The 14,706-nt window shown below is 40.9% G+C and overlaps 1 protein-coding gene across 1 annotated transcript in view; it reads left to right on the top strand.

The window, feature by feature from the left end:
• The window catches only part of riox1 (ribosomal oxygenase 1), a 93,423-nt gene that overhangs the window by 17,170 nt on the left and 61,547 nt on the right, over window positions 1–14,706 (top strand). The window contains exons 3-4 of the mRNA XM_073050506.1: window positions 11,381–11,520; window positions 13,919–14,018. Coding sequence (XP_072906607.1) covers window positions 11,381–11,520; window positions 13,919–14,018 — 240 coding nt within the window. The remainder of the gene's footprint in view (window positions 1–11,380; window positions 11,521–13,918; window positions 14,019–14,706) is intronic.

The raw sequence follows: 14,706 nt of genomic DNA, 5'->3' as shown, positions 1-14,706 counted from the left end.
CGAAGAGACCTTGGAGTGCATGCTCATAGTTTGCTGAGAATAGCAGGACAGATAGATGGTTGCAAAGCCATAGAGGATATTGGCTGACATTGGTTTATGCGCAGAATATAAATGCCATGTTAAGATTATACAACAAGTACTACTTTACTCTGGTTCTCTTACTCTAGAAAAGATGTAGTAATTTGTGGTAATTTGAAAGAATGTTGACAGGCTTTGAGTTTTGACGAAAGCTAATTGAATGGGGTGATATTGTCTGAAGGTGGGATTTATTGGAGGTGTACAAAACTACAAACCCCATTTCCAGAAAAGTTGGGATATTTGCCAAAATGCAATAAAAACAAAAATCTGTGACATGTTAATTCACATGAACCTTTATTTAACTGACAAAGGTACAAAGAAAAGATTTTCAATAGTTTTACTGACCAACTTAATTGTATTTTGTAAATGTACACAAATTTAGAATTTGATGGCTGCAACACACTCAACAAAAGTTGGGACAGAGGCATGTTTACCATTGTGTTACATCACCTTTCCTTTTAATAACACTTTTTAATCGTTTTGGAACTAAGGATACTAATTGTAGTAGATTTGCAATTGGAAATTTTGTCCATTCTTGCTTGATGTAAGACTTCAGCTGCTCAACAGTCCTTGATCTCCGTTGATTGATTCTCCTCTTCATGATGTGCCATACATTTTCAATAGGAGATAGATCTGGACTGGCAGCAGGCCAGTCAAGCACACGCACTCTGTGTCTACAAAGCCACGCTGTTGTAGCCCGTGCAGAATGTGGTCTGGCATTGTCCTGCTGAAATAAGCATGGACGTCCCGGGAAGAGACATTACCTTGATGGCAACATATGTCTCTCTAAAATCCTAATATACGCCTTAGTGTCAATGGTACCTTCACATACATGCAACTCACCCATGCTGTGGGCACTGATGCACCCCCATACCATCACAGATGCTGGATTTTGCACCTTTTGCTGATAACAATCAGGATGGTCGTTTTCATCTTTGGCACGGAGAACTCGATGCTCGTTTTTTCCGAAAACTAGCTGAAATGTGGACTCATCTGACCACAGCACACAATTCTACAGTCTTTCGGTCCATCTGAGATGAGCTCGGGCCCAGAGAACTCGCTGGCGTTTCTGCATAGAGTTGATGTATGGCTTCCTCCTTGCGTAATACAGTTTCAAGTTGCATTTCTGGATGCAGCGACGGACTGTGTTAAGTGACAATGGTTTTCCGAAGTACTCCCGAGCCCAGGTGGCTATAATTGTCACAGTAGCATGACGGTTACTTAGGCAGTGCCACCTAAGGGCTCAAAGATCACGCGCATTCAACCTTGTCCTTTACGCACTGAGATGTCTCTGACTTCTCTGAATCTTTTCACAATATTATGTACTGTATATGTTGAAAGACCTAAATTCTCTGCAATCTTGCGTTGGGAAATGTTCCTTTTGAACTGACTAACAATTCTCTCATGAATTTTGGCACAAAGGGGTGAGCCACGACCCAATCTTGCTTGCAAAGACTAAGCCTTTGATGGACGCTACTTTTATACCCAGTCATGATACCTCACCGGCTACCAATTAGCCTGCTTAATGTGGAGTCTTCCAAACCAGTGCTACTTGAATATTCTGTGCACTTTTCAATCTTATTTTAACTCTGTCCCAACTTTTGTTGAGTGTGTTGCAGCCATCAAATTCTAAATTTGTGTATATTTACAAAATACAATTAAGTTGGTCAGTAAAACTATTGAAAATCTTTTCTTTGTACTTTTGTCAGTTAATTAAAGGTTCACGTGAATTAACATATCACAGATTTTTGTTTGTATTGCATTTTGGAAAATATCCCAACTTTTCTGGAAATGGGGTTTGTAAATAAGATTAATGGGGGAGGGGTCCATTTTGTGCACCAAGGAGGGCTGCATAGATATGGTTGATAGAATTGCAGGTTAGTTGAAGGTGTGTTTTCGCCAAAGCGGTGAGATAGGAACTCAATGCTGGTAAAACTTCAAGCCGGTGTACCCAGCCATTTTTATGTTATGGACCCCTATGATTAACTGAAGCGTCTGTGGGACCCCAGGTTGGCAAGCCCCTGGCTTAGAGGATCAAGAATTCTTCTCACATTTAAAAAGTACCTGGATAACCATTTGATATTCTGTGGGGTTAAGGACTGATAATTGGGATGTGGGATTGGTCTGATCAACTTTCGTTTGTGCAGCCTGAATTCAGAATGCCAAGTTGAGATCGTTATGTCTTTGCTAAAATTCGTTGCGTGAATAGAAACACTGGACACAGTACAGTTATTTTGTCTGAAGTGAAAATCATGTAAGAATGCCTACTTAAGTCAATTCTGATTAAAGAAAGATAATTGTTGCAGCACTCCTTATCAACCCGTTATTATGACTCAGCCCTTTCCAAAGTTGCTTAAACTGAGTGGTGTTTGAGCATGGAACACTTGCCGTATCAAATAGTTTCAACAGTGAGATATCTTTTGACAAAATATGTGGTAAATATTTATAGTGGATGGATGCCGACAAGAGCCATGGGATTACATTTGGTATAATTGGCACTCTGGACTAATCAAGCTAGGAGTTTCTGAGTCTATGTGTTAGGGCCAATGCTAAAAATCTATCCAAGTTAAATTATTCAACCAAACCTGAATATAGCCAATCAGTGTTTCTCTGTGGCTAAGGTGCAAAACACATTACCAAGAGCACACTGCAAATAGCACAAATAACACATATGGTTACAATTTCAGAAAAACAGTCACAAAGAGAAAATAAATTAGCCCAACTCCCTGAATGGCAGGAGTGTAGATCACCCTGGTACAGCTTGTTCTTCCACTGAGCGAACACTAGAGGGCAGCTCCCAATCCAGTTTGCCCAGCAGAAGCCCTGCTTTCTCCCCGGGTGGCTGCAACAGGCCGCTTCATCAAAGGCGACCCTGTGGCCAAGACCCGGTCTTTGCTGCGACCAAGGCAATGCAGTTCCCCACATCACTCTCGCCAATGAATAGACTTGTAGTATTGTGAGTCACCAATGTCCAACAGGGTCTTGTGATCCCAGTAAAAACGTCCAAGATATTCCGTCACTCTGTTTGTTGGATCGTGCACTGTCTCGGCACAATGGTACACAAGTTCAGAGGACAACCCAACAACGATAACGCATTCGCTATGGAGCGACTCACTGATGGGATAGTTCTGCCCTTCCTCACGGTCTTAGTATCTAACAATGACTTGTGATCAGCAAAAAGATTCACAAGTTGAACAAATGCACCTTTGATTGGACCCTGAGTGACAGCTACGTCTGAGCGTGCCACTGTCCTACCAAAAGATCATTACTCATTAGCTTGGAGTAGTTACATCACAATTTATGGTGAAACACTTTCCGCTGATCCTATCATTACACATTATCTTCCTGGTAGTGGAAAATAGAGCCTAAGTTTTATTTCTGAAGTTGACATAGCTTCCAGAATACATATTGGGTATTAGTAGCTTGAAAACATTTTAACCCTTTGTGATAGACAGTGTTTTGATGCAGGTCCTCGCATTATTGATGTTTATTTCAACAGTGGTACACTTTCTCTTTCGCTTCAGATGATAGATAAAGCTGGTTGCCAAACAACAAATGCTGAAACACTAGCAGTGCTTGTTTAGGAATACTTAATACCTAACTAATATCTTACTTACGATATTTACTCCACACTTCGCTGTACTGAGCTGAGGCCGTGGCCTGCTCTAGATGCTCCGGACTCACTTTTATTCTAAGTGCTATTTGCTTACTTTTATTGCTCGCATAATTTCCCCCCCCCCCCCCCACCCCCGCACGCTGGGTGTCTTTTCTGTGGGTTATGTTGGGGTGTTTTGGGGTTGCCTGTAAGGAGACAAATCTCAAGGTTGCATAATGCATGCATACTTTCAGAATAACTGAACTTTGAACTTGAGCTTTGGTGGTCCATCGTGATCCTTGGATTTAGTAAACTGAAGTGGTTAGAGAGGGACAGTATTAATTTGAACAGGTATGGATTAATATTTCACTGACTTCTTTTGAAGGCATAAGTTCTTTGTTTCAATGCATCTGTTCCTTAAAAAAAAAACCTGCTGAAATAGATTTTTCCCAATGGGACTTGCTGTGGACATTTCTGTGATTTTCACCGTAATTTATTCTATATGTTCTTCCTTTAATTTGAATGTGATGTTGCCATGGCAACAGCTTGTTGCCAGGAGATATCGATTGGTAATGCTTAGAATTATGGGTAGAAAGTTTGAAAGTGCCTTTGTTTCAGATCTTTTCCCACATATGTTTTAACTTTACTTCAGTCTTTCAATGTTGTCAGAATTGTTTGCCTTTGGTAAATGGAATTTTTTTTGCAGAGGAGTGATGACAACAAAGTAGAACTTAAACATGTGCTATTTCAATGACATTTGATGTCGTTCCATCAGCTGTTGAAATTACAATGGTCTAGCATCACTTCAGTTGTACAGAACGGATCTTCACAAGTGTTTGTATGAAGTTTACACACTTTCCCCAGTTAATAACTTCAATAACGAATGTCTCTAAGATTTTAGAGGAGAAGGGAAGTATTCCAGGTACTGATAAAATATGGAAAAGAATGAAGCACAGGCTGAGGTGAGGACGTACAATGTTTTAGGGTTTATCATTTAGATTGAAGTTTCTTATACATATGATACTAAAACCAAACTCCACTCAGTTATTGATAGAGACTGCCTAGCTTTGTTCATGTTTGGAGTCACTGACACTATCTTTGTTCCTTAGTAAAATATGCCCAGTAAAATCTTTCCCTCCGATTTTGTTCCTTATTAATTGATCATCAATCAGAATAACTGAAGTGTTAATCTTTCCTTTGAAATAGTGCATTTGGCTTGAATTTTATCAGCTGACTCTATTATTTGACCATTTTCACTGCCATGCATTGATAGCTGTGTTTTCTGTAAAATGCTTATATGGTAAGGTTGTGAAGTATGTGTCAGACTTATAACTGATTATGGGATTAATAAAAGGTAACACGATGCTTTACAGTACAGCGACCCAGGTTTGTTTCCCTCCATTGCCTGTAAGGAGTTTGTATGTTCTCCCCGTTACCGCATGGTTTTCTTCTGGAGGTGCTCCGGTTTCCTCCCACAGTCCAAAGATGTACTGGTTAGTAGGTTAATTGGTCAGTGTAATTGGTCTGGTAGGGTAGGATTAAATTGGGGAATTGCTGGGCGGCGTGGCTAGAAGGGCACACAGAATCCCAATAAATAAATATTTACTTTGTGATACTGCATCCATACCTGCTTATCCTCCTAGCTGCCCTCGTTACTGCCGATCTCCTTCTCCATAGACCTGCCTTGTTCAGCTGTCCTTAAGACCATAAAACATGGCAGAATGAGGACATTAGGCCCATCGGGTTTGCTCACCATTCCATCAGGGATGATACATTATCCATCTGCCACCAGCCTCCACCCAGTAATCTTTACCAGTCAAGAACCAGTCAACCTCCATTTTAAATATACCCAATGACCCAAATGACTTTACATTGGGTAAGTATACCCAATGATTGTAAGTGGATTTGTTTCCTTCACCACCCACTGGCTAAAGAAATTCCTCCTCATCTCTGTTCTGAAGGGACATCCTTCTATTCTGAGGATGTGTCCTTGAGACTCCCCCACACTAAGAATTATCGTCTCCACGTCCACACTATCTAGGCCTGTCAATACAGGTTTCCCCCGCTATCCGAAGGTAGAGCATTCCATGAAACCATTTGTAAGCCGAAATGTCGTAAAGCGAAGAAGCAATTAAAAAGTTTTGAGCGTTCCCAGACCCAAAAAATAACCTACCAAATCATATCAAATAGCACATAAAACCTAAAATAACTCGAACATATAGTAAAAGCAGGAATGATATAAATATACAGCCTAAATAAAGTAGAAATATTGTATGTATGGTATAGTTTCACATATCAAAATCAGGAAGACAGCGAGCCAAAATCAATTTGGAGAAAAAAAATCAGCACGTACACGCATGTGCACACAACTGCATGCACAAGGCTTCACAGTCATTGTAGTCTTTCTCGGGGTAAACATGTATAAAGTGGGTGTCTTTTTTTCGTAAAAGCGAAAATCCTCTTTGGTTAGCGAAAACAGGTACTAATGTAGGTCTTTCGTAACAGCGTGCTGTCGTAAAGCGAATGTTCGAAAAGCGGGGGGCCACCTGTATTGGATAGGTTTCAATGAGACGTCTCGGAGATCTGCTTTTTTTCCCGCACTGAGACGGCTGGCTTTCATGTCTGCAATACGTTGTTTGCCTATGCCCCTCTCTGCTTTGCACTTCCTGAAACACTAGATGACGTTTCTCTTAATGTTTACCTTTCAGCACACCATAGTCCAATTCCAGATTCTGTGGTTTATACCTTCACTCCGTAAAGTCCCACGTCTCCAATCATCCGAAATTTAACTGAGCTCCTCTTCGTGCCACTGCCCAATCAGTTGATTTCAAAACGCTCTGCAAGCTTGCTTCCTCCCACGTTAATCAGGTCTTGTTCCTTTCTTCATAGAAATATGGATGCTATTGAGATATTATTGCCTATTATTTCATGGAAGCTTTAGGCAACTGTGTTGCTCCTTTCTGAATATTTCATCTATCCTTCAGAATTGCTGTCATCAACTTAAGTGTATTTAAAAAAATTCCAACTGTCTTTACCATGTCTGACTCCTATTGAGTTCTCCTACCACCATGTTCGATGGTTCTTAAGCCACCATTTCCTTCATTCAACACACAGTGCAACGGACGTCCCTATGTTGAGGTTATTTATTGGGTTATTTAGTTATTATGGAAGGGATGTTGATTAGCTTCTTGGCCCTGATTTTGATGTGTTTTCTAGATTTGATAACTTACACTGAGCTAACTATTGTTGCCTTGGTATCAATGTTGTTCTTCCCCGAGGATGGCAGGAGCTTGATCAAGATCAAGTGTTTTATTATTTAACTATGTACATGTATACTGTAAAATGAGATGACGTTTCTCTGAACCAGGGTGTAAAACACTGTGGTATACATAACATAATGACTTGTGAAAGCAAGGATGAAATCTGCAGATGGATTACACATAAATAAACAAACTAAAGTACATAAATTAAATATTGTAACGTACAGGACAGATTAACCAGTGACACTTTGGTGATGCACCAGGGAGTTCAGGAGCCTAATGGCCTGAGGGAAGCAATTCTTTCCCATCCTGACTGTTCTTGTTTTTATGCAATGGAGTCTCCTGAGATGAGATATAAGATGAGCGCAGACATTTTGGCTGCAGATGTATTGGGCAGGTATTGACAGGGTATGGAGGACTTTGGCCAATGGGGCTAAATACCTTTGCAAGACTATAGAATTGCTTAATACCTAGATCAGCAGAGAATCATGGTGCTGCCCTTTAGCCTACTGCTGTATACCACAAGGCTACGTGACTTAAGTGTTTTTCCTTCTAGCTTGCTTATAACACCACTAAATGTGGAAATGTTGAACAGACCATACCCGTTAGAATCAGCCACAAAGGGGGTCCGTGTACTGATTGTAAGCGGAGTTGTTGCTCTCCGGAGCGACGGTTCTCTGTGTCACGTAAACAAGGAGTCTCCTAAAGAATTCCTGGGTTGTGTGTGGACAAGGAAATTCCCTAACGGGGGAGTAAAACCAGAGAAGTGTTGTAGGCTGCTGTGGTCATGGGGTCAAATAGGACTTCAAGTTTCTAAGCATTCTCATTCAGCCAGAGGCATAGGCCAGGCATGGGCTCGATTTAATAAGGGCAGAGGCCAAAACTAACAGGTTCAGTGGTTCATGTATTGGAACGTATTTCTGCCAGTCTATTATTAAAGATTGTACACGATCCCCACAATTTCTAGTTCCATTTGCAACCCTTCAGAAAAATGAAGTGGCGGTGTCTGCATGCACCAAGACCAGACATTGTTTGAATGTGAGCTGATCAGTGGCGAACTGTACTCAAGACGCACAGTTGTAATAACTAGAACAAATTACACTGGAAAATCAACAGTACACTCAGACCCTGCATAGCACTGATTCATTACAGCACAGTTATTCAATTCTTTATTTAAATCTTAAGAAGTGACAAAAATTCATTCTAAACAACACTCAAAACTGCTCGAGAGCACCCACCATTACACTAAACATTCAATCAGCCAATGAGAGTGCTTTACGTACAGTCTGAGCCAGTCACAGTCATGTATTATTTCACACTCTGCCTCTCCTGTGAGTGTAAACGTTCTTGCTCCCTCGCCAATTTATTCCATTTTTCTCACCCATAATGTCTGGAAAATGGCCTGTAACTCCCAGTGAGGGTGGTGCATCTAAGATGTCTGGGAAAACCATTAGCATGGATGTGAAACTGCAAGTGATACGGTGTGAGGATGTTAATGATGGTGATGTTGAAGAGTTCATGGTGAGAGCCTTAATAACGAAGAGCTTCGAGAATTGGCAGTGCAACGTATCCTGGGTGAATCTGAGGACTCTGGTGGAGAAGAGGAAGCTCCAGCAAGAAATCTCACCACAAAATCCCTCAGCACTTTCATCACCACGATCACACAAATCATGGACCAGTTCATCGATAATGACCCTGACTGGGAGCGAAGCAATAAGGCAAAGAGAGGTGTTCTCATCATGATTTCCTGCTACAGAGAACTGCTTTGCGAGAGGAAACTTAAAAGGCTGTCAAATCTCCATCTCTACTTGAAGGAGAAGCCAGAGTTAGAGGAGGACCCACATTCTGGTCCCTCCTCTACGATGTAATCACCACCTGCTTCCCTCCGCTGCTGCTGTGACGTGTTGCTGCTCCATTGATGTCCAGCTTAGGCCTATTTACGTATTTGTTACTCCACAAAATACTGTGTGTACATAAAATAATACATCATATGTCTCCGGTGTGATTTTTCTAATAGCAGGCACACATGTCCAGTTACATAATGTTATAATGACCCCGCATAGAGCTGATTTACATAGCACTCCACTTCTGAGGAACACATCCTCAGCTTTAAGCGGGGTCTAAGTGTAGTAATACTCCTGCCAACAATATTGTCTACAAAATGAATTAGCCACATCAACTCTGTGCTTCAAGAGCAAGTTAGAGACTAGGTGCCCATGTGACAATAGACTCAAGTCCTCTCTTCCTAAAGCTTGCGACAAGTCAAGAGGGCAGCGGCATTCATTGCCACCGATGGCTGTGGAGGTATCTCAAAAAAATACCTTCAGACAGATTAGTGAATCGTCCTGTTGAATGTTAGAAATTATTTGAAATCTGCTTACCCTCATCAAAATTGGGAATATTTAAAGCGAAGGTTGATAGCTTCTTGGTTAGTAAGGGTGTCAAAGGTTGTAGGGAGAAAGCCGGAGAATGGGATTGAGAAGGATAATAAATCAGCCAAGATGGAATGGTGGAACAGACGTGGGCCGAATGGCCTAGTTCTGCTCCTATGTCTTATGGTTTTGTGGCTGGGTAGTTTCAGGTGTGAAAACTTAAGAAGCATAGTACCATTTGGGACAAATCAGTCCATTTAATTCTTACCCCTTCTACCATCCTTAACATCCTCAATGTGGTTAAACCATTCTTGCATTAAGTTTTTTTTTCTTGACTAATTGGCTCCTCAGCACCTCTCAAACATTTGACTTTTATCAATGAGTGGAATGCGTGGCAGCATCTGGGAAGATAGTCATTTGAGGGTACCTCTGAATCTGACTTGGAGATCTTGTAGTGGCTAGCGTAATGCTTTTACAGTGCCAGTTACCAAGGTTTAATTCCGCCACTGTCTGTATAGAGTTTATATGTTCTCTCCTTGACTGCACGGGTTTCCTCTAGGTGCTCCGGTTTCCTCCCACAGTCCAAAGACTTGCGAGTTCGTAGGTTAATTGGGCAGTGCAGGGTCATTGGGCCAGAAGGACCTGTTACCGTGCTGTATCTCAAAAAAATACCTTCAGACAAATTAGTGAATCGTCCTGTTGAATGTTAGAAATTATTTGAAATCTGCTTACCCTTTCACTCTGTCAGTTCTGCATTCAAAGGATCACCCTCCATAATTTCCACCCTCTTTCCCGTCCAGAACAAGGATAAGATTTCTCTTGTTCTCATTTCCACCTGGCCAGCTTCCTCATTCGGTCGATCATACTTCATAATACCTGTCACCATAATTACAGATATTACATCAGTCTGTTCTGTATCTTATATGAAACATTTGAATTTGAATTACCAGCATTGTTGAAGCAGTTTACAGAATATATTTAATAGTTCTTTAGTGACTCATTTTGTGTCATTATAATACAGGTTTGGAACAAATTAAAAACAAAATGCAGCTCTGAATGACATCAAAGAATCTACAAAAGCATTTATCATAGCACAAACAAATTATAGCTTTGTAACATGATGTAATACTTGTGTGGGAAGCTAGTGAGCAGTCTCCTTTCATTTAGTGTTGCTGATAAGGGGAACATTATGACTTATTCCCAACTGTCCTTGAAAGTCGCACCAAGTCCCCTGAAGCACCACACTCTGGATACATTTTCTCAAGTACTTAAATTCAAATAAATCTCTCAGTGAGGCTGTCAAAACTCCAGCTGTAAATGTTTACTTGATATAATCATGCAACAGTTTCACATCAGTTTCTAATGGGTGTGTATTGATAGCACACATTTGGTACCAATAAAGCACTTTCGGTTGAAGAGGCTGTAAGAATATTTCATGCGGGAAATGCGAAAATCTCATGTGAAACCATAAGACATAGGAGTGGAATTAGGCCATTCAGCCCATTGTGTTTGTGCTAGTATTCCATCGTTATTCCTTTCAACCCTGTTTCTCCCCATAACTTTTGACGTCCATAATAATCAAGAACCTAACAAACCTAGTTTTAATTATATCCAATGACTTGACCTCCACAGCAGACTGTGGCAATGAATTCCACAGATTCGCCACCCTCTGGTTGAAAAAATTCCTCTTCATCTCTGTACTAAAGGGACTTCCCCTATAGTGCAGAGTCTAGGACCAGAGGGCTATGCTCTCTGGTCCTAGACGTCCTATTGTAGGAAACATCCTCTCCATGTCCACTTATCTCGGCCTTTCAATATTCAATTGGTTTCAGTGAGATCCCCCTCATCCTTCTGTACTCCAGCGTGTACAGGCCCAGAGCCATCAAATGTAAGGAGTATTCTAACGTGGGTTTACCTGAGTGTGTACTAATGAGGCAAAAGGAACACCTTCTTACTCCATTCTGCAGCATAACCATTTCTTGTCCTAATGCGTAACAGAAGCTGAAGTACTTTTAAGATGTCAAGTTGAAGAGATATTTTCATAGTTTTTAAAATGTAAAATTGTCCTTCCTCAGAGCAAAGATATAAGACCCTGGACAGGACCATCATTATCAGTTCTTCTTCGGGATCTACGTCATATTCATAACAGCAGGGAGAGAGCGATAAAACTCTTTGATTGGTTAATAGCACCTGTTGCTTCAAAGAAGTTCTTCAAGTAAGTATCTGCAGTACAACAGCACAGATTTTAATAAACTCACGCATTTAATAAAGTGACTAAAATAACCCCATCTGGATTGAAGTGCAGTAAATGAAATGTCAGAAATAATTTCTAAATGAAGTGCTGATTTGAGATTATAATTGTCAGTATTATTTAAGGTGATAGCTGTTGTAAGATAACTTAAGACATTAGAGATTGTACTGTGGGTATGCCATTGCATCATTTGCAAAGAAGTAACTTCAGTGACTGTCTAAAAAGATGCCCATTGCCCATTTGTCTTCATGGGGTGGATTATGTTTGCTTGGTGAGCTTGTCCTGTCTATTTAATGCAGACTTTAGAAAGGCACAGGAATTGTTTAGTTAGCTATTGCCCATTACGCTCCCAGCATTTAGGGCAGCAGTGAAGGTCCTCTATCTTTGCTGGTGTTCAGGGCTTCCTTCGTCATGTCAGTTGCTATCTCCTGGTTTTCACTACTGTCCGTCGTGCAAGTCCTAGATGGTGGCTCAGGAATACTGTCACATTCAGCTGTAGAAGGATTCTTCGTTGCTGTTTCCATAACAATTTAGGTTTACCCCTCAGATTTGTTAGACCTGAGCTGGAGGGTCAGTGGACCACAGACGGTCTGATCTCTATTGTTTGAACTGTTTGGCATGGGTGACCCTGAGAGCCAAAGCATAAAACCCTGACTGTAGCCAGCATAGTTCTCTGGGTCATTGAGGCATGCAAGCCTCTAAACCCAACGGCAAGCTGGTGGTCTTCTTGGAGAAATAATTGTTTAGAGATGATGAGTATTTTGATTTATCATGTCCCCTTCCCTACCTATTCAAGCTAACTAATTCTGCTTACTGAGCGTCCCCAAGCCTTTAAAGGTTTAAAGTTCAAAGGCCTTCATTGACTTGGTTCTCTTTCCATGGGAAATTTGCACCATTACTATGCTTGGAATTATCATCCCAGAGACTGCAAGAGTAGCTCTGTATTCCGGTGCTTGGATTACTGGACTCTTCTTTGATTGATGAGAGTTGGCAGAAATCAGTCATATAAGTCGTTGGTGCAACCGCACTTGGAGTACTATGTACAGTTTTGATCACTGTTACGGAAAAGACACGGTTAAACTGGAAAGAATGCAGAGAAGATTTACAAGGGCGTTGCCAGGACCTGAGAGATGAGTTATAGAGAGAGGTTGGTCAGCTAGGTCTGTATTCCTTCAGAGGTAGGAGAGTGAGGGACAACCTTATAGAGATATTTAAAATTATGAGAGGCAAAGATAAAGTGGTTGGTAGCAGTCTTTTCCTTTAGAGGAGGGGAGTCCAAAACTCTGGGCATAGGTTTAGGGTGAAAGGGGAAGGATTTAAAAAGGACCCGAGTGCTAACGTTTTCCAGGCGGATGGTGATGAGGATCTCAAATGAGCTGCCAGAAGACATTCTGGTGCTGGGGCATGCATTATAATATTATTTGAAAAGCACTTGGATGGGTACATGGTGGGGCTGGGCTTAGAGGGATGCGAGATGAATGCAGGAAAATGGGACCAGCTGGGTGGGAACTGTGCCTGGACTGGTACTATATTGTTTAATGATTCTGAATATGAAGCAGTATATCAACATGATGCATCGACTTTTATTTCTTGTTCAACTATTGTAGATTGTTGTAATATCCTTGGTTTTGTGCAATTCTCTCACCCATTCCCTGCTCCAAGGACATGCATCATGACCTTCTTACTCCTAAGATCTCCCCCAAAGTGGGGTGGTTGGTAGTTGGATGTCTGATGTTAAACCCACTATCACACCCAGGAAGAAGACAGGTTGAACTTCCAATTCATGTATGTGCAAATGTGGCCATGCAGTTTTATTCCAAGTTTTCCTTGTAAAGTTCTCCAAAATCTCAGAAGTCTCCAGCTGCAAAAGTGAATATACAAATCAAATTGGACTGTCTTTGTAAATAGATCGGCTTTTTATGAGATCTGGATCGTGCGTGAATGCTGGGAATTTCAAAAGAGAAAATGATTTCAGAATACAGTGAGGAAGTTGTCAGCAGTGCTGACACCTTATGAGTAATTGAATGGGATAGCATTGGGAATAGAAGATCTTTGTTTTGAATTGTTTGAATTGGACAGATGGGTTGTAGCAGCTGTTAACAGCTATAACAATGCAACCATTGTGGGGAAAAAAATCATCCCTTGATTCAAAACTTAATTAGAGTGCAACCTTGATGTAAAACAGCTGTCAGCAGGACAAATTTTAACACCCATATTATAAATTGAACTAGCATTTGCCTAATTTCTGTCTAGAGAACCATGATAATATCTGCAATGTAAAGAGGTGTGAGGCTTTTCGGACGTTGCACAGTGTGTATTTATAGAGAAAGGTCTCGCTCTTAATTGGATTTCTGCATTTCAGTGACATTTGGGAGAAGACCCCAGCCTTGATCAGACGCCACAATGCAAACTACTACAAGGGATTCTTCTCTTCAGAAGAGTTTGACAGAATACTGAGAGAGGTAAATGCATGGTAGTGTAGCGGTTATCGCAGTCACTTTACAGTACCAGCAACTGCGGTCAGTCGTTATGGCTGTCTATAAGGAATTTGTACGTTCTCCCCGAGACCTCATGGGTTTCTTCCAGGTACTCTGGTTCCTTGCCACATTCCAAAGATGTGCACGTTAGTAGGTCAATTGGTCACTTGGGTGCAGTTCAGCGGAGCAGTCCAGAAGAGCATGTACCATAATGTATCTCTAAATAAATTGATAGATAAGCAAATAAGTATATAAATAAATAGATAGATATATTTTATCCTCAATCTCTGACCAAGTCAACCAGAATGGTTGCTTAAGTGCCAGAGCAATTATTCTGTGTCAGCCGTCTTAATCTTAGTCGGTAGTTATGTTTCAAGTAATCTTCTGGAAACTAGTGTGATATTACGTTGGACATTTGTGTCTGGCAGAGTGGACATGTAGGGAGCCCTCAGGAATGAAACAGGAATATTGTTCGAAAGATGTGATTTGTTCTGCTATCTGCATAATTAAATCAGGGTGAATCAGAAGCTTTGTAATTTGTATTTTTATGAGTAATCAAATAGCCTTTGCACGTCTAGTACATATGCAATCTCTCAAGGCTCCTAAAACAACACACAATCTTATTTAATTACAGATTTTCTATTTACTGGTTTGCTTCACTTCCTTCCCATTA

Source organism: Hemitrygon akajei, chromosome 7 (assembly GCF_048418815.1).
Source record: "Hemitrygon akajei chromosome 7, sHemAka1.3, whole genome shotgun sequence".
NCBI classification, from domain to species: domain Eukaryota; kingdom Metazoa; phylum Chordata; class Chondrichthyes; order Myliobatiformes; family Dasyatidae; genus Hemitrygon; species Hemitrygon akajei.
Note: the sequence above shows the minus strand (reverse complement) of the source record. Positions and strands in the feature narration are given on the sequence as shown.